We start from the raw sequence: 21,317 nt of genomic DNA, 5'->3' as shown, positions 1-21,317 counted from the left end.
CAAAGCATTTATTGGTACACAGCATCTAAGACATGAGAGCTGCAGCAAGAATGGGCCAGCACAGTCATTTACAGGTCTAAAGCCTCTTATCTGTAACAGCAGCAATCAGTGGGGTACAAATAGACAAGGCAAACCTTAAGCTAAGGGAACATCTCAGAACATGGGACAAAGGCCATTGCTAATTACTGAAGACAGGAAGTGTCTTGGTTACCTCCTTCTGCCTTGGTGGAGGCTAGGTAACACTTAAAAGCTTCTACAAAGCATTTACACTGCATGAAGTAGATTAAGTAGGTGTTTGCATTACTGGCCCTTTTCACTGTAATATAATCAGCTGTTGACTAGGATCTCAAGAGAGACAGAAGGGGTTTGCTTACTAGGTAAATGGGTCTTTGGTTATCATGCATTTTCATGGATTTGTACTTGAGAAAATAAGCAGTCAGAAAAAAAGGAGGGAAAAGTGTACATAAATGCATTGTATTCAAAGATGCAATTTTTAATTTAAAAACTGAACACAACTGATTATATAAAAATTAATAGGACAAAAGAATTCCAGACATCAAGGTCAAATTTGTGTATCTAAGTAAAAATTTAAATGGTGCAACATATAAGTTTACAGAAACAAAAGTTAATAACTAAATACCACTGATTCCTCCACGAATCAGAAAAAATCTGGGATTCTGAGTTTTAGGCAATGTATACCTAAAAAAATAATGTAATCAATTATACTTAGGAGACAAGACATCCATCTTTAAATAATCTCTTAAGCATAAAAAATTCCACAGAATGTGTCCTTTGCTTTACAGAACCAGATATTCATTGCATCATAGAGAAACATTGTATCTCAAAACTTTACAAAGAAAAAGGGAGGAAAGGGGCAAATTTTCTCAAAACTGTGAAAGGCTAGTTACACAAGAAACTGCAAATCTTGATGACTGCTTCAATAACAGCATTATTTAGTCATTATCATTGCCATCAGTACAGAACGAACCATATGTGGGGCAAGTGCAGGTCAGAAAACACTCAACTCGTGCAGCACACAGAAGCAGGTGTAGCATATTTCAATAAAGACATAGTATCAAAGTAGCATACCTTTCACAGGCTGGAATTTGAATTTCTCTGTTCAACGGTAAATAATTTGTTCCTGGATAGTCATCTTTTCCTTTAGATTCTTCTAAATAGATATATTTAAAAATATGCTTAGACCAGAAAACTACATTTGTTAACTTTAAACATACAGAGTTGTTTACCTTAGGTGGATTACTTTGATACTAGGAACATGAGGAAGATTTACATCCTTTACATCAGTTACATGCTTTGAGGCAAAGCAGATGGCACACCCCTGCAAGTATAGTATTCTACAATAATCCAGGGTAGTTTTAGCTTATTTTTTTTATAGCTCCATGGGTGCCTCCCCAAACCCTCTTTAAAAATCAAGGTCTATTATCTGTATTTTAAGATGTGAATGCAAGCTAACAACCTGCAACCAACATATAGTGGATGCAATAGGCATAAAGATTTAAATTGCATTTGTTCACAGCCCAGTGGCAACTAAAACATATCTCAACCAGATTTCCAACCCAGGTCTAAAGAGTGTATACATTTTCTTAAACTTTTGTTTAAATAATGGCAGCATGTGATATGCAAAGATTCAGACACCATTATTTCAGACATGTACCCTACACAATTCTTGTTAGAAATGGACCTACCCTGGAATCTTGCTGTTAGGTATTTGGGGTTTTTTAATCAAATGGCATTAACTGATTCAAACAAAAGTGTCGTGGGAAATGTGTCAGCTTTGAAGAAAAAAAAAAGTCACTGGAGATTGTTTGGGACCCAAGATAGAGCTACCATACAAAATTAGAGATCATTGAAATACCTTTGTTTTCTCTCATCCAGATGTGGCACTGAAGTCTTAATTTTTTCATTGCATATCAGATCACTGCCTCCACTACTACACATTGACTATTCTTGCATGTAACTCACATAGTCTTTCTCACCAAGATATTTTCATTTTGTTTACACTGAACATAGAAAAAGAATATTCCTTATGCCTCAACTGCCAGATTTCTTTCACTTCATGAGAGTCACAATTCCCTTTTGACTACTATTTAATATATATACACAAAATAACACCAATAACAGAAAGCAGAAACAGCCTGTTAGTTAGGGCTCTCACAGCAACAGGAAGCACAGAAAAGCAGTGACTATGAACATAGATCTCTTGCATTACTGAGGAATGTTGAGCAAGTATGAAAAATCAGCCACTGAAGTTGTGCACTCAAACCTAGGTGCCAACTTTAAATGTTTCATGGTCTTTCAGGAAGACTGAGATCATTGTGATTAAAATTTCCCCCACGAGCTAGCCCAAGACAGGCTTTGAAGGTAGAAATATTTGTGAAACGATTTACAGATGTTTCCAAACTTGCTGCCAGCATTCCTGCTGAAAGATAGTCTGTGGATCTTTTATCTTAACATTCTTTTTATGTATTTCTTATGCAGCATATGATAAGGATGAGGGAAAAGAGTCAGAAATTCTGATTAGAGTTATTAATATATAGTTTTTCAAAATGTCCAAGAATCTGACCACAATTTAACTGTTAAATTTAGTTTGTTCAGCTAATGAAAGAAAATCCTGTTAGATTCTGCATAGCTCAGACAGCTAGAAACCAAAACATGTTTTCACCCAAGTCTCAGAAAATAATTTTCTCTTAAGGTTGTTGAGGTGACAACTATTCAATACCAAGAACTTCCCAAGCAGTACCCAAACTAGGGAACCACTACATGGCTTGAAAGAGCAACTGGGTCCACCACTCTTCAGCATGAAGAAACACCATCATCTGAGTCATCTGCTGTTCAGACTAAAACATTCTTTAGAAAGGCACAGACAGGCAGCTTTCACCATATGACAATATTCACTGGCTCTTTCCTGAGAGGTCTCTGAGGCCTCCGCAGTTCCCATGCCCTGGATGAGCCTGCACAGCCTGATGTGACCCTCCACCTGTCACAGGAGTATCAACAGCAGATTGCTGACCTGGCTCTCACATCTGCCAGGGGCACGCTTCAGCTACACCAGTTACAGCCAGACTACACACACAAATCCAGTGTTTCTGCTGCGGACCTCCCCATGCCCAAGCTAGGCTCTGTGGAACAAGAATATCTTCCTCAACCCATTTCCTTCTCTACTAGCTGCTGCCTCTTTTTCTTACCTGTTTTTCCTGTGCATGTTCTGACAAATTCTCTGTTGCAATGCCAGGAAAAATTTATTTTTGTAAACTTGCTCCAGACCTCCAAAAAACTCAAGACAAGACATTAAAATGGTGTGCCTACTATACACAGTAGTCTTTAAGGGAAAGCCCTCGTGTTTCCAGATTCCTTTGAGCTTTAAAACAGACACATACACAAAGATTGTATAGACTAACTGTAAGGAAAAACAGCAAACATCAAAAGCTGCGTGATTAAATGAAGTTTTCCACAGTTATGCAAAAATCCAGGGAGGCATGAGATTCCAGGGTTTCTGGAGTGCTAAGTATTTAAAACAGCACAGCAGCTTTAATAAGAGGGCCCCACAAATACTGTCTTCATATCAGCTTTGTAGTTCATGCAAGACAATTTTTTAAAATATTCAAAAAGGATTCTCTGGAACAAAAGGGAAACATGTGGCATACTCAGCAGCATTTTGAACACAACATTCACTGTACCCCTTGGCTACAGTTCACTGCCTCACCTCCTCCTCCCCTGCTGCCATACCACAAAGGGATGGGGAATGAGTGGGGAAATGGTCACCAGCAGTTTTTCCAAGAATTAAGATAACTGTAAGTTGAGCTTATCCCACACTTAGTAACTGTGTATGCATTATACATGCAACTAAGTTTTTCTATTCTTATTTTGTCTTAATGTAAGAGCTTTAAAAAAAACCTGGACATTCTGTTTGAAAAACATGTCTTGCAACATCTACAACAGTAGCATTGTGCGGCCCTCTTTAGTGTTTAGTTGCAAAAAGACATTGAAAATGATCCCTAGAACAGATTTTCAGGCTACTTTCAAGATTATCTATATTCCCATTAGGCTCAATTAATCCAAATATGACTATATCTGATTTCAGACTGAGGCAGGCTTTTTGTTCCAAATACACTTACACTTCCTGACTAGCAATAGGAAACAACTTTAAAGACTAGAATCCAAAAATATCTCCTCCTTGTCAAGTTTTTTTACCTCTCAAGTGAAATGGGCTTTTATGTCTCTCTTTTGTTCTGATGAAAAGTTCTTCCTCTCCAATAAAGCAAGTTTACTGTGATGGCAAAAACAAGGAACAGCACCAAGATCCCAAAAACTTTAATGTATTGCCATGGACCACAGAAAGACTCTGGTCCACTTTTGAATTCTGTTTGAATTTGAATTCATGCTATTGCCCTCAGAGAGACTACTGAACCTCTACAGCCCAGTCGCAAGAGAGAGTTTTTATTCAGAAGGGCAGGTTCATTTGCAGAGTAGTTAGGCCAAAGCTAAAGTCAGAGTCACAGAAGTTTTCTCCTTGTAGAAATCAGCACAGGTAGGAATAAAATTACTGCGCCCCCTGGCCTGATAAAGCTTCACCAGGGAAACAAGTGACAGAAGGCCCTTCCCTCAGTTCTTTGGCATTATCGGCAAGGAATCTGCTAATCCCTTAGCTGGGGTGGCACACTCCTACATCCTGCTGGGAGGACACAAGGCAAGAGGCTGTCACACCTTAAGCTGCAAAGGCCCAAAAATGCTGTGCTTCTTAGGACAAAGACCCAACTGGAGGTAGAAGTTAAGTCATGCAAAAAATTTCTAAAATGCTTTTTAAATGATTCATTATGAGTAAAGAATCTTAACATTATTTCACATTCACTAAATGAATTATTCTCATCATGAATGTGTACTGGTAAGAAGCAAGAATATTGCTAAATTAGCATGATTGAGGCACATCTGAGACAAAAATGAGTGATAGTCCTAAACAAAAAGGCAAATTTAGTGCTTGTCACTAAAAGCACAATTGATTGAATTCAGTTTCTGTGTCTGAATCACCATTAGAAATTCATTATTCATACCTGTATCATCTAATATTCATAAGCCTACCAGCTGAGCACTTTGGACAGTTTTCAATGTCTGTTCCTTTAAAGCATTCACATACCGTCCCATGGGAATGCTGATGTGTCGTAAGTTCCCTTGCAGCAATATCCCAACAAATGACAATTCACAGAAGTTGCAGCCCTCTTAGCTGTTTTGGAAATCTGTCAGCTACAGATCATGAAACCTAACAGTCAATTATTGAGACATCTGATAAGTCTCCTGGTTTTTAAAAACACTGAGAGACACTGTGGCCTTAGGATACTTCTCCGTGGCTCAATGCCAGCTATAGGCCAGTCAAGTGACTGTCACTGTTGAACCAGTAGTGCCTGAGAACAGAAAAGTTATGAGCTCCCAGTAATCCATGCCTGATATTTCAGAAGTAATTACAACCGAAATTTCCATGGATGCCTTGACATTTCCTCCATACTAGAGTATTTTAGTTAATTGGGTTTTTTTCCTGATGATGGATGACTTATATCTGAGCCTCATCTGAGGTTTGCTTTGCTTGTTAGGGAAGTTCGAGTGAAATACTGTGGGTCATTATTCAAATTTCAAAAGAATAGGTTCTACTCTTCAACTCTGAACTTCGGCTTCACATTGGCAAATTTCTCTGGCTTTGTAATAATTTCTTACTTACTCACAGTGAAAACATGGTATGTGATACACATTCAAAAAAAAGCATATATAACTGGTAGTGACTACTCCATGTGCCACTGACAACCATAAAAAACAAAAGTTTAGAATTCATAGGTTGGTACAAAGGACTGTTTCACAAAGAGTGCACCATCTTAATGAGTTAGACAACCACTGCCTTCCACTTCACATTTTATAAATTCACGTACAAGTAGGTCCCTACACTTCTTACCACGACTTGACAGAAATGCAAATCGACACACAAGATGCAAAACAAAAATTGGTGATTTGGGTTTGGGAAACAACTTGGTAATTTTCTTGTTAAAAGGTCAAGCAGTGAGCAACTGACTTGAATTAGCTGCTTAATTGCCAGCATATGATGTAATTTGAAATCCAGGACAAAACTGACTTACATAAGTGATATTAATCCAATTGTGCAATATCCCAAACTAAACCAGGCACTTTTGTCTTGCTAAGTACAGTTTAAAAATAAACAGTCTAAACATGAGATTTATGCTGGACCAAGTACACCCAAGAATTCACAACATCAGCTAGAAGCTAACAGAGTTCTACTTAAAATGCTCTGATTTACACTAGGGATTTTGAGTAAATTTAATTAGTTTCCTACATTTCATCAGAGTATATTAAGAGCAAATGAATTCTCTCAGCATAAACAATGAAACAATGAAGAACAAATGAGTTAAGTCATCTTCATAAATCAATTCATGCTAAAATATGTGCTAATCCCAATCTGCACTCCAGCTAGATATTACCATGTGTGTACATTCAGCAATTTTAATTTAAATTGCCTGCAGTTAAACTGAAAAGGGCAGCAAACCAAGACCACTGTCATCATTCACATTTGCTATTGCAGCATCTCATGTGCAAAGAAAAAATGGCAGAGTTGCCTCAAACAACTGGATCTTCTAAAATGCTACTCTTAATCCTTTTACATGACTCATTTGCAGTATGACACTGATCAAATGCATGCAGCCCTCATGTTGGTGAGGAAAAATCGGAGGGGAAAAGTCTTTTTTCCAAATTTATGGAGTCCAACAACTTTATAAGTTTTCCATTTACCTTTAAAATAAAATAGCACGTGGAATTACTAACAGTTTGGCTCTCTCAAGGGAAGGCAGCTGATCGGAAAGTGCTTGAGGTGCCCGCTCAAAGTTCACTCCATTTTTTGAAATCAAGATCTCTCACTGGATTGGACTGGAAGTGCTATAATAATGGCTTATTCTCCTGTTATTTCATTACTCTTCCCAAGTCAATCTTTTAATTAATAAAAAGCATTAAAATACAAGGATTATTTCAATGCCTTTTCTTACATAAGGGTTCAACTGGGCTAAAAAGATTCTGTTCTGTAAAGAGCACATTTCTGTACAAAAAACCATTTTTGTTAGTGATAATTGATATTTCACTTATTAGGTGATATGTCCATTTCACAAAACATTTTACTAACAAATAAATCAAGACAGCCATAAGATTTTTAAAATTAAACTTTATCTCATTGATTTCTTTTAATAATGTCTGAATATTCAACATAAAGCACATTCCAAGGCTGAATTTGGACTCTCAGGTCAGTTTAGTGGAACAGCAGGAACTGAAGCTGAAATCAGAAACAGTCTGAAAGTGAAACCTTGATAATTTCCCTAGATGGAAGTAAAATTCAAAAAGAAGTCTGAAGATTGCCACCAAACTGAACTAGCCACCACCAGATAGCTCTATAGTTAATTGCCTGTCTCAGGAAATTACTTGGATGGGCCCTTCTCATTCAGGGATACACCCCTCTAAATATGTCACAAAGTCAAATGCTACTCCATAAGCACAATCACATTTTAACCCAAATCAAGCACTGAAGAGATACTTTACAGAAGAGGGCAGAAGTGCCATCCCATTTTACAGATAAATGCATATAGTTGGATTAAACAACATTTTCATGGTAATTCCTGCAAGTTTGTGATAGATCTGTATCTACACCCATGTTTTGACATGATATCCTTCTTCACTATGGAGTTGTCTCCTTTAAAAGAAGTTATGTGTCCAGCAAAGGAAAATCTGAGAATCTCTCTTACCTGGCAAAAAATGATGCTGCCACCGAGGTGCCTGTGGATACTTCACTAGCAACATATGTGCTCTGGGAAGCAGGGAAGCTGTACAGGGAGGGTTTGTCTGCATTGTAGCGGTTCAGTGCTGCTTCAGTCAGGCCCTCTCGACCAGTCTCTGTCATAAGCTGAGATATCTGAAGACAGAAAAAAAGCAGAAGTGTCATCAGCTAAAGCTCACTGGCTGACCCCTCCTAATCCAGCAATGCCTCTGGATTGCAGATGGAGTAAGAGAGAGGCACTTCATTCACTCCCTCTTCGCTGCTCTGTGAACAAGCTTATTGCTGCTTTCACGCTAATCTACAGTACTTAAGCTCAGCTCTAACCTTGTCTGCATTAGAAGCAATGGGATAAATTTATCCCACCACTAAAAATGTCAACAATGTATACGGTTTTCCATCCATATGGAAAAGAAAGAGTAAACCATAATCTTTGCTTGGTCTTACTTCAAGATAAAAGAAAGATTAGATTTGTGCAAAATATGTATATTCTATTTCAGAGGGAGGGGAAGGCAGGGATTAAAAGGACAACATTTTTTGTCTTTGTAAAATAACACCTCTCTAGTGTACTAAACATTTTTGTTGACCTTTCTCCAGCAAACTCAACAGCATAGGAGAGAGTCCCTCGGGATCTTGGGCAATTTATCACCTCTCTGCAAAATTTCAATCATTACTATTCACTTTCATTGCCTTTCTTAAAAGGTTTTAAGCATCATGTGATTTCATTCTTCTGATGGCCCTTCTAACATTTTTTTCTTATTAGGAAGTCTCACCTCAGCCTTTCATTGTCTGAAAAGAATCAGAGTTCCATCAGACTTGACCCAGCTCTCCTCAAATCAACTGAAAGATCTTTGACTTCAGAGAAAGCTGGGTAAGCTCTACTGAAGCAACTCCTCAACCGTTTGAATTCAGTTTCTTGACTTCTTCTGCATGAATTTACAATGCTGTCATGTCATCTCCCATACTTCATGCAATTCCTAAAAAATTCCCTTTCCTCCTTCCCTCATTTCCATGACAAATGGCTTCTGTTCACCAATGCATGCCACAAAATTGCAACGTATGCCTAAAAAGAACCCTCTCAGGTTATTGCTAGCAATCATCCACAGCATAGCTTCCCTCCCCCTGCAAAAAGTTTCCAAGAGGTAGTCCCTCACCTGTTCAATTTCATACCTCTACCTGACACCACAAAATTAACAAAAGATCTTTGTGAGGCACATCAAAAAAAGTATTTGAAATCATCCTGAAGTTCTTTTTCCACTTAGACTTTTATTATTTCACCCGCTAAACATTTCAGTAATTAAAAGCAAAGCTGAAGAACTGATTTTTATTTGTGAGGGAAATAAAATGGATATGGCAACATTTTTTAGGCCAACTATCATGCAGCCTGTGTTTCTCTCACAGAAAATTGCTATCCATTCTGCTATAGCTAAAATAATCAGTGTTTATCCTTATTCTACATACTTTTAGACCAATGAACCATAATACTTCAAGAACAGGAATGTTAAACTAGCCTCTCAATTTTTATGAGGAACCAGAAGATTGCTGAAAGTGCCCCTATCATGTTAATCCCATGCTGAGCCATTCCAATTTACAGGATTCACTACAAAGAATGAGCAGTGCTCTCAGAAGGCTATAGATGAAGACCTGGACTTAAATTATCTCATACTACTGGTAGAATGCAGGAATTTAGGCTGCCTGCCAGAATAGCTCCTTACATTTCCAGGGTGAAGGCAGACAGTTCTTCAGCATCCTGCTACCCTATGTATGTCTAGCTGTGGCACCCAGCACTCTTGAATTCACTAAACAATATTTCCTTAATTATCACATAATACTTGATAACCCAGCTATTTATCTTTGTAATGAACTAACACAAGACTCTGCTCTGTCCCCTTCAATTATCCTGAAACCAAATTCCTCACCTTCCATGGGAGCTACTAAACAGACAACTCTCCCTTCAGAGAAGAGTACACATATAAACCTAGCCTCATCTTAGATCATCCAATGCAAATATATGTCATCAGGATGGATCATCATTAATTAATTATCATTGCTGGCAATGTCACTGGGAGATGCTACTCCCATGGCAAATGGAAAGCAGTTAAGAAGTTGGCGAGTTGACTTATCTAAGCTGCAATCATAACCTCTCCATCTACTGCCAAATAAAGATTTGCAGCTCCAAATATGAATTTCACAGCCAGTGCAATGCATTTCTATTGGCATCAGCAGATCCCCTGAAGTTGTGAGATGGTGAGGCTTGAGAGAGGCATTTCAAACAATTGCAAAACAGGAAAGTATTTGTGTGTCTTGGTGTTTAGGACAACATGAAAGCCATGTCACATTGGTAACATGGTTTCTGCAATTGTAGAGACTTTTTGATGATCCCCGTCCACATCCACAAGTCTAACATGAACTTCAGAGCAATAAAATGCTTCAAACTGATTGTGCACATTGCTTGAAATGTTCTCAAGCTTCCCAGAAATTGTCTAGATGCTTGGTTTCTGAGTTTTTTTTGATAAATAGTTCTTAAACACAAGCACTCCGAAATAACCACTTAACAAACAGACATGACATTCCTTTAGAAAGATATAAACCACTGCCCCTCACCTATGCACTCAGAGAGAAGTGTATATCAGTCAGCAAATAGAATGTAAATGCTTTTTAATAAATAGAGATGAAGATTTTATAAAGGCTGTTATTTAGGTGACATTTTCTTATTGTAAACTACAAACAAAATTAAGAAGACAGAAATAATCAAATATATTCACAAAATCTGTATTTGTGGAGTACCACAAATAGAACAGAGAGAAGTGAAAAAAATAATACTTATTTTAGTAATCACATGGGCAGATGCAGAATGAGGTTGTTCCCTAATTGTAGGGTTTTCAGTAATATAAATAATATAATATAAATGCTGTTTTATCATGTGTCCTACACAACAGTCCAAGTACTACAGGGATGGTCAGCTGCTCAAACTGCAAGTTCTGAAACATCTCTATGGTACTGACCACCAGTGCCTGCTGGACAGACAGCAGCTCTCCTGCCAGCTCAATCGCACCACTTGCTTTGCTGCAGAAAACAATGTGAACCAAAAATTGTTCACATTGACATATCATCCGCAAAAATCAGCATCCCTGAGTACCCTCCTAGAGACACCCTGCATGGACACTCATAAAACAGTATTGGGCTTGTTAAAGACCCTCTTGATCCTGAGGGTCCAGCAACACTGCCTGGTTTCCTTACAGATGCTGGCAAACTTCCTAGGCAAAAAAATCTGCTTCTTAGCAGGAACTCGTTCAGAGCTAAATTCCAAACATAGATAATGTCTATCCTTGCACTCCATTGATTTACTCTCCTCCTCAGCAGGGACACTTCTTAGTCAAGACCATATTACAGGGATACCAAAATGGGAATATACCTAAGACACAGAAAAATCAATATAAAATAGCCACAGTTCAGGATCTCCTAACCTAGAAATGATCTCCACTTTTCACACTTTTTACTTTCTACTATTGTGGGATTTTTTCAATAGTGAAATATCTCTAGAAGCATCGAAAACTGAAATATTAACCTGAATTTCATTCTCTAATTCTTAATCTGAGAAGCCTGCAACACTACTTTGTGTTACACAGGAAAAAACCCACAGAAGTATCTTGTGATACTCCAACCCTCATAACCTCTAACAGGTTTTGTCTGTACAAGTTCAAGTCACTCCATTGCTCTCTTTTCCTCACATCCCTTTGGTCATGCAGCCAGTGGAACCAAAGGGAAAGTTTGGCCATGCCAAACTCTGTGCCAGGCTGTGAACCTTTTATGTATCCAGTTCTTTCCAGAGTATTGTTTCTACTTCACAAATTTGTACATGTGGTTCAATCTGCAGGCTGAGTACCTCACCAGACACCCAGATATGCGCCCACAATATTTGACTGATAAATCTTCATTTGTTCCCAGAATCCAATACATACACATAAAGCAGGGGGTAGAAAGGAGCCCAGAATATTCACATATCCTAAAACTACTGGCTTCAAGTCAGTTATTTTGCATTTCTTTCTTTTGTCTCACAGATTACGACTGTGGAGATCATTCAAGCTATTAAGCCAAACTGAAGAGTGATATTTGAAGGCAATCTTACCATCTCATTTCCTCTGTGCTCCAGTCACAGTACCAAATTAGCTCTTTTCTCTTCTGGCCTTGCTTTTTAAGTTCAGACAAATGCAAACTTGAGTAAATAACCCAGGATATATCATGCATTTAAGGAAAAAATACTCATAGAACAGAGATTTCCAAAGCTCTTGGAGAACTTTTTTCCCCATCCCAGTTCAAAGAACATAGTTGAAAATTACTCTTTGAGCATTAAAAAACTCAGGTGATTTTTTTTTTTAAACCTTTTTTATTTTTCCAAACTAACATATGCCTGGCAAGCACAGTTCATGGAAATCTGCCTCTTTACTGTCACCATCTCTCTTAGTAGATGCTGTTTCTGTACTTAAGGGGGAAAAGACTTGATTACTAAATTCTCTTTTTTTTTTTTGTGAGTACCCACATAGTATATACATGAGGTTTAAGATCAGTTAATAGGATATATTTTGAGAAATTCCTTTATAGAATTTTTGGCAGTACATCACTGCCTGGATAAGCAACAAAAAGACAAAGCATGAAACAACGCGACCTTTCATGCCTCAATAAAAACCTTTTAAGTGCACATGGAACAAGACAGATATCCCTCCCAAGGCTCCATTTTTTTGTTCTGTCTCATAAATGCAAGGCAACCATTAACCTCCTCTTTCTCTGCTTTCTGACACTACACAGCAAGAGCTGGAGATAAATCATGATTTAAATTCTGTACTTCATAGGAAAAAGATGGCTCTGCAGTTAAACCACAGGTGTCAGCTGGGATAGATTCTCTTCCTGTTCCAATTACAGAGTCTCTCTGTGCATAAGATTTGCCATTGTGCAGTATGAGGTTAATTATATTTACATAAGGGCATTTTATAGCCGAGCTCATTAATGTTTCTAAAACTCCTAACTGAGGACTCCCAGCTGAAATTACCTATGCATCCCTTACAAATGAAAGTTAGCATTTTTGAAAGATGTAAAATATCCATTGCCCTGGTTGTAGTGAAGCATTCGGGAACATCCCCACAATCTAGCTAACATCAGTAACTGATGAATGAAGTGGATGCACAGAAATGTGTGAAATATATCCATATCTGAAGGTAAATTCAAAATATAAATCTGTGTTCAAGTTCACTATAAAGCAATTCTCAGTGTCCAGAATTCCTAACCTCAGGAGAGAAGCTCACCAGCAAGAAGAAACTGAAGGTAGAAAGCTCTCTTTCGTAACACACATACACTCATGAATGACTTCTTTGGCAATCTGCTCTTTATTCAGAGCAGCACTGAATTTTCTGTCCAATAAATACTGACTAAATGACTTCCTGGGTTATTTTAGACAATAAATATCTACATTAACCAAGAAAAAAGTTCTTCTGAAAGACTTGTCTTTTAAGGATGAGTTGAGAGAAGCACTGAAGGATACATCTCTCAAAGCTCTGCATACCAAAAATATTATAAATTAATATAAACTTGTTTATAACACAAGCTTAACAACTTAATACCAATTTTTCCATTGTGCATAATCAGGTACTCTGGCTGTTCTACAATATTAATATTTCACCTTCCAACCAACTCCTTTTGATCATCAGTTTCTTCTCAGTCATAACAAGAAAAAGTTATTCTTCCCATTTGGCTCAAGGAGGCTGGTTTGTGGTGTATGGGAGTGATGAGACAAGCAGTGGGAGGTGCAACTCACAGTACATCCTGCATGTGATCTTTCTTCTGACACATGCATGGAAAACCAAATCTTTCCCAAGAAGTGAGCAGCCCTGTTTTTCCTGGGCTTGATCTACTAATTCTTAAACATTGAGGCAAGAATCTTATTTACAAATTAATTTTGAAAACAGAAGAAATAAATAAAGACAGAAATAATCTGTCTGCTTCCTTTAGTGCATAAGATTTCACTGTCTGATGTGCTGGTACAGTAGATTGCAGAATGAGATTAAAAACCTGAAGTCTTCTGTCAGCCACCAGCTTCCCAGCCACTAAAACTGTCAGTGGAATTACAGTAACTTGCCTATAGGAAGCAGCATCAGAAAAGAAACAGAGTAGGAGCTGACACTTCTTGAGTCTCTTCAGAAGGGAGGTTAATGAAGAAAATATTGGAATTCTACCTCTTCTGCAAAAGGCATTTATCACCAAGGGAATTTATCAGTAAGTAGTAGGCCCTCTTCCCATAAGTTAGCAATTTTCTCTGAGCCCTTCTGGTAATAATGACTTCATCCTTTTTGCCTAACATGGAAATTCTGCATTAAGTTCTGTGCAGTAACAAAAAAAGTGCAGCATAAGTTTATGTTTGGTAGCATTCAAAGGACAAGATAACAGCTAGGATTCTTTCTACTCAGTATAAAAAAGAAAGACAAATGTGGATAATTTGACATTTATTAGATTTCGTTTTCATAATTTTACCGTGTTGTGGGGAGACGTTAGCATGTGAAAATAGGAAAGATAAATAATAATGGGTCAGTTTCAAATACCCCTGTTTAATACAGCTTTAAATGTTTTGAGTTAAAGCTGGTAGAGTGTTTCTTGAACTATCATTAAACTGAAGTTGGATTTTAAGGGCAGAGGGGTAGAGAAAAAGAGAAATCTTGTGCTGCCCACACAGCTATCAAATTATTAACACATCCTTCAAAGGGCAAAAAGGAACAATTACACCATTCAATCAAAGCAACTTGAAAGTGCTGGTGATTTCCAAAGTCATTCATCTTTTAATACACCATAGAGTACCAAGGACATACTCTGCATCTCCCACAAATCACTCACTACAACAGAAGACACATTTAAAGAATTATTCAGGACAAAGTTCACCTTTAGAAAAAAAATAATTTTGAATCAGTAAGCAAGTTCCTGTAGCTAAGGGCACTGGAATAATCCTACAGCATTCTGCCATTTGATAATGACGTTTCTCTCTCTCAGTAAAATACTGAACAGCTCTATAACCAGAGATCACTGCAACTACTGATACAGACTCTGTTTGAACAAGAGCAAGACAGCAGATCCTGATAGCCCTTTCCTTGTCAAAAGAATGTGTTCTATGAGAAAGAGGCTGACAAAGGACACACATAATGTCATGCTGTATTCAAACTCTTTCTTGGATGTAGACATCCTGAAGCTGCTTACGAAAGGCAAGGCACTGTTCATCGTGAGCACTGAAACTCTAGAGAGTATCTTTGCACACACTTTACTCCTACTTTATACAAAGTTGCACACAAAATCTGCTATATTGATCCAGCAGAAAGGGCTACTGTAACAGCACAGATTGTGAATAAACACTAAACAAGGCACCTTAGAAAGAGCAAGGTTTTTCCAAGGGAGAATCACTGGCATAGTAAGAATGCTGATTATGCTTTCTATTTAATCAGAATCATTATTTAGTCTAAACTACTTTTATTTAAACATAAATTAGTTACCATGACAGCACGTAGAGTTTAATTGCAACCTCCAGCTTCCTGCTGTCCAAAAGAAAGATGACTTTTGACTATTGCAGCCACCTCCCATGTCCCTCTAGAAAGCAGATAATAATGATGATGATGACTATCATCATTATCACTATTATTATTAACACAGATCCAGTGCACTCTTCAGCACAGATGAAATCCAAATTTTTGCAGGCATGGGCACATCTTCCCATTAAAGCTGCTAAGTTATATTTAGTTCCATGTCACGCTCAAGAGCTCATTAAATGGAAACATTTTGCCCTGAATTGCTGAATGTTTCAAGATCAGCTACTTAGAGACTGATCAGGCATCCAAATAATGGTGGATTCCTTTTCCATAAGACATTTTCCTCAATTTCTTACAGTTAAGAGTTCTTCCTTGCCAAACAGGGTTTTTTTTCCAGTTGGATCCCTCTAAGAGGCCTGGTGGGATTTATCCAAGAGTACTATTCAAGTGGATGGCTGATGTCATCGTGAGATGCCTCACAATGATTGCTGAACAGTCTTGGAAATCCAGAGAGGTCCTGATTGACTAAAAGCTTCGTAACACTATCCCAATTTTCAGGAAGGGAAAAGGAATGACCCTGGTGACTACAAGCCCATCAGTCTCACTTCAGTGCCTGCTAAAATCATGAGGAAGATCATACTAGGAGTTATTGCAAAACACCTGAAGGACAACACAGTCATTAGTCACAGCCATCGTGATTCTGTGAGGGGATATCCTACTTGCCAAACCAGACTTCCTTTTATGACAAGGTAACACACCTTGAATTCAGAACAGCAAACATCTACCTCAAATGAACTCAATCCCTGTACAGAAGTAGATTCAAGTCTGCAGTACTCCTTTAGTCAGAGTGGCACAGCATACAAATTTTATTTATTAGCTGCTTCTTAATTATCATACTATTTTCTGAAAGGTAAGGCCTCTACCTTGTTACAAAACCACAAGAGCTATCTGAACTACCCTTTTCAATACCCTCAAAGTTTTCTCATGTCCCTTCAGGATTATGCCAGCCTTTTCTATTCCTCTCCAAGGAAGCTACAGGCTGGATAGCCATTCTGGGGTGTAAATAAGCAGGCCCTCCTTGCCCCAGAGGCCCTCAGTGAAGCAGACTTGCCACAGGCAGACTCCCTGTAGGACTGTGAGCATCCCTTTCGAGTAAAGCACCATCAGCCAGGCCCACGTACGCGTCTCATTCACAAAGTTCCACCAGCCAAGCCTCTGCTGACAGAACAGCAATGTTAGGTTTCCCAGCTGGCATATTCCCACACCGACTCTGCAAATGAAAAATAGGAACATCAGCTAGCAAAGACAGGTTCTGTTCTCAATTTTGTGTCTCTAAGCATTTTAGCAATGCAAAAAAAGGCTCTGTGCAGCAGCACAATAAAACTGCTTCCTTTCTCGTCAAGAAGACAGCAATATCAATCTGTTGGAAAGCTGAGGCTGCCTATAGCTTTCAGAAGTTTTTTTTTTAAATCTGCTTTTATGAAGTTGTTAATTCTCTTAGTTACCTGTATATCTTGCTGCATTATAAAGCTGTGCAGCTGGAAATTAATCTGATCCTTTTGCACTGTCTTATTCTCTATCAGATTAATAACATTTTACAGGAGAAAATGCCTTTCTTTTGTGTGACTCAGTCAAAGCTGCTTTCATACATCCAGATTCAGCACTCTCACTGTAATCCCTTGTTGCATCAGCCACCTTTTGAGTCCTCAGCAGCCAGGCTAATTGTGCTAAAATAACTGGTGCGGCAATCGAAAGAGGAGTGTGTCTGACTCCTGTCTGTACATGAGGGGCAGCAGTTAAATGAAGTGATTGCATTTCTGAAGCTGAGGTACAGCTCTATGGCACTGCGTGCAGGAGTAATGTATTTGTTATGAAAACAAGCTTTCATTTCTCTGATCAGTTACCAACTGCCAGCAATGTCAAGACAACGTAAGAAGTTCAAATCTTACTGTAGCTGTTTCCTTATCACAAACAGCAATCTGTGAGACACTGACCTCTCACTTGTCAGTTGACAAGAGCAGTCCTAGAAGCTACCAGAGTGTGACAGCATGTGGGCTTAACTTAAATGGCATTATTGACCCAGAAAGGAACCTCTTTCTGTAGCTAGCAAGAGAATAAGGAATAAAAACCACAATTTGTTTATCCACACATAGGTGGAATCATTAGTCTTTGTTTAAGCAAAGACATATGGCTAAATTCTACCACAAAAATACAAGGAGAGAGAATGACTTCATTTAGAGTATGGAAAAATCATCTGATAGGCTTAGAGATTGCTGCAATGATTACTGCATAAGAATGTGGCATAATGCAGATTCAGTCCACGCACATAATTGCCTCAAGGTGAGCAAGATCTTAGCCCCCCCCCTTTTTGGGGGGCTAAAATCAGTACACACTTGTCACTGTCATATTTTCTGGAAAAATCCCCTTGCCTAGGATTTTTCTCCTGGGAAGCTGAGAAGCCTCAGAGAAAAAAGAAAACAATTTATCTCATTTGCTTCTCCTGTGTTTTGCGGCTTTGGAATGCGGTTGGAGATTGTTTATCCAACATGTGAATTGTTTTGACTTAATGACCAATCACGGTCCAGCTGTGTCAGGGCTCTGGAAGGAGTCATGAGTTTTTCTTTAGTATCTTTTAGCTTTTTGTAAGTATCCTTTTCTCCATTCTTTAGTATAGTTTCAGTATAGTATCCTATCATCTAATAATAAATTAGCCTTCTAAGAACATGGAGTCAGATTCAATCATTCCTCCCAATGACGGGGAACTCAGAAAATACCACACACACCGGGCAGGTCTCTTACCAACCTGCTCATGGAAAGGTACATAGGTTTGACTCAGTGATCTAGAAAGCTCCTATTTGGAAATCAGTACCATTCCAGTGCCTTCTCCATCAGAAATAAATCATGACTATCAGCTTTTTTATGAACTGCTGACACAGGTTTAATCATATTAGTGCTGGCAGATACCACAACAATCCAAATTGCCCTTTTCTGTCCCCCTACTATGAATAGTCCCTTGAAGATGCTCCTTCCTTCATTGTACCACTGTGAAGATGGGGCAACAGCTGATATCAAGTTACCAGTGCTCATGGGAACAGCCCATGAAAGTGTCTCATTTCCAGAGGAGTCTTTAGGTTTTTTTTGCTAAAGAAAAAAAACCCTGACTGTTCTGCAGAAGTTACACATCAGCAGGAGTGACCTCTATAAATTTAACAACGTTGGTCTTTCTAATCTGTCACAGTACATGAACACATCTTTCTTTCATGTTAATAATAAAAAAATCTTGCTAACATTTTAAAAGTATTTTATTACAGCAACAATTATAACCTTTAACAGGAATACATGAAAAGAATGCAAAAGGTTCCAGAAGAGTCTTCAAATGAGACCAGGAACTGGACAGAAACAGTTGCTTCCTGCTCTGAAGGTCAATGCCTTAAGCCATACATTTGGTTGCCCTATTACCTTAGTTTGCATAGCTACAGTTGTTATTAGCAGTCATAAAATCACCCAACTGTAAGCATTTGACTTGGGGGCCACTTCCTGGGGTGAATTCCATAGACTGACAAGGTGCTCAGTTATGCTATGCTGTCTTCTGTTTGCTCTAGATTTATTGCCCTTTCAGCTAATGAAAGGGGGAAAAAAAATAGGAGAAGCACATCCTCAACTGGACTTAATCAGATAAAAATTTAGTTGGTGCATACTGTAAATCATTAGTAAGTGAGCCTCTCTCTGTTCTGGTTCCCTTTCAGTGGCATAAATGGATCAAATTGTGACCATCAGCACACACGTTTGGTATGGTACTCCACTTGGAATGGGATGGATCTTTCGCACACAGCACTGAACAGCCTCAGCATTTTACATATGCTCCTAGAATACTCCTATTTTCCAAGCTAATAATGTTTTTTGTCTCCTCTCATTTGCTGCAACTTCTGTCATGTTTTCCATTCAAATAGTTTGTTTCAGCTTAGATTTGCAAGCCTTGAAGGGATCGAAGCTAAGCACCGTTTTCCAGGCTCTAACTCAATACTACATTATCCAAAGCTGACCTAGCATTTAATTCAAGTGCACACAATGATCTGTCCCCAGTATATGCAATTTGCATTTTGGTTTGGAGGAACCATCATAATCCATCTTCACTATGACAGCTTTACAGTACAAAGATGACATTCCCACGTGTTCCCTTAGGGCCTTTGTACACTAAGAACTTTAAACATGCTATCTGTCCATTCTCAGCTTTAATTTTGAGCACATTCACTTGCAGACTGGGTAATTAATACCAATCCCCATCTCCACCAACCAGATGAATAAGGTCAGATGAAGAACAATATTTGGCTCTCATCACTGATTTTAAATTACTCTTTTTTAGAAAATGCCGAGACATACCTCCTTTACTATTCTCAGATGGGATTTTAAAAAATCAGTGATCAATTTGGAAGATATAGACTACAGACATGCATATTTTCAAAACTGCACCATTCTGAAAAATGAATTAGAGAGAGGAAGGGGCACAGGCTTTATTCTAGATGTGCTCTACAGCTGTTTCTGAAAATGCAGGAGAGAGAACAACTGAATATCCATTCAGCACTATGCAGCACTAACAAATAGCAATCACTCCTCAAGAGATGATATTCTTTCAAATTCCATCAGTATAGCCTATCATGGCAATTTTGAGTGGACAAATAACAGCCTGATTCATCAGGAATTATTTTCCTCTAAAACAGAACACAGATCAAACCAAGGGTAGACACCACACAGCTTTAATGATTGTGTATGATTTGCTCTCTAGGAAAAGTGCTGCAAAAGACAAATACAAGACAGTCATATGCAAGGTCTTGTGCATTTTGCTGCCCTATGCATTTAACTCTGGAATGCAGCACACACACTAAATACTACCAATTCTTTACTCTTTACTCATAGCTACACTGTGTTTATACTTTCACAGCAAAACTTGTTCACTGTACCCATCCACAGCATGCTCTTCCAGCTTTTGTTATAAATTACTGCCTGTCTTTGAACTACGCTAATGTCAGATAGATTTGTGCTTTGCAAATTGTCTAAGACTCTTGTCATTATTTAAATTTCTGCATCCTTGTAGGCTTATTATTTCCTAATTTTTACTAGTAGAATTTGCTCATTTTTATTACTGTCTGAAAGTATACTATCAAGTCTTACAACTACATTCATTTCTTTCTCTTTAAAGTCAACCTAAACTAACTTCAAATGGCACATTAGTACTTATTTTTCTTCTTTTTATCTTTTTTTAAACACTCTGACAATGAATACAAACTTTCTTCTACATAGGACACAAACAACAACAAAAATTCATTGCCCCAAGGACTTTGCACAAGAAACTAAACAGACAAAATGTACTTCACTATTGTTTAAAAATAAACAGTGATTAAAATTAGTGCAGGAACAATTGGTTGATATTTTTGTAAGCAAACAGAAGGATTATACTAACTGGCCCCTTGGGAATAAAACAGATTTACAACAGATTTAATTAAATGTATTTAATGAAATTCAAATATAATAGCAACAAACTAGCACACCCTCTGAAATGATGCCTGAACTCTAGTAAATTATTCTGAACTGTAATAAATGTCTCATTGTCATCTTCAGTTTTAATTCTGGCTTATTGCACCTAGAATTTTCTTTGCACATGAATGGTTTTGAATGTTTCCCCTCCATTTTATTTAGTGGGTTTGCAATGTAAAATTTTCAGAAGCTACTTTTAAATTAATTTTTTAAAGGAACTTTTTATTCTATTTTAATTACTTTTTTTAATAGAGCATCATGGACTGATTTGCTTCTCCATAGTAACATGTCAAAAAAAGGATCACCTTGCACAGGTCAGTGCAAGTATAGTGCTGTAATCTGTTTAAAATTTGTTTAACTGAAGTAAAAGGTCCCACTGTCTCTTCACCAGGTTT

At 38.0% G+C, this 21,317-nt stretch overlaps 1 protein-coding gene across 1 annotated transcript in view; it reads right to left on the bottom strand.

Moving 5' to 3' along the window:
- The window catches only part of KIF26B (kinesin family member 26B), a 277,322-nt gene that overhangs the window by 157,831 nt on the left and 98,174 nt on the right, over positions 1-21,317 (bottom strand). The window contains exon 4 of the mRNA XM_066546619.1: positions 7,803-7,969. Coding sequence (XP_066402716.1) covers positions 7,803-7,969 — 167 coding nt within the window. The remainder of the gene's footprint in view (positions 1-7,802; positions 7,970-21,317) is intronic.

This window comes from Molothrus aeneus, chromosome 3, assembly GCF_037042795.1.
Source record: "Molothrus aeneus isolate 106 chromosome 3, BPBGC_Maene_1.0, whole genome shotgun sequence".
In the NCBI taxonomy this organism is placed as follows: Eukaryota; Metazoa; Chordata; class Aves; order Passeriformes; family Icteridae; genus Molothrus; species Molothrus aeneus.
Note: the sequence above shows the minus strand (reverse complement) of the source record. Positions and strands in the feature narration are given on the sequence as shown.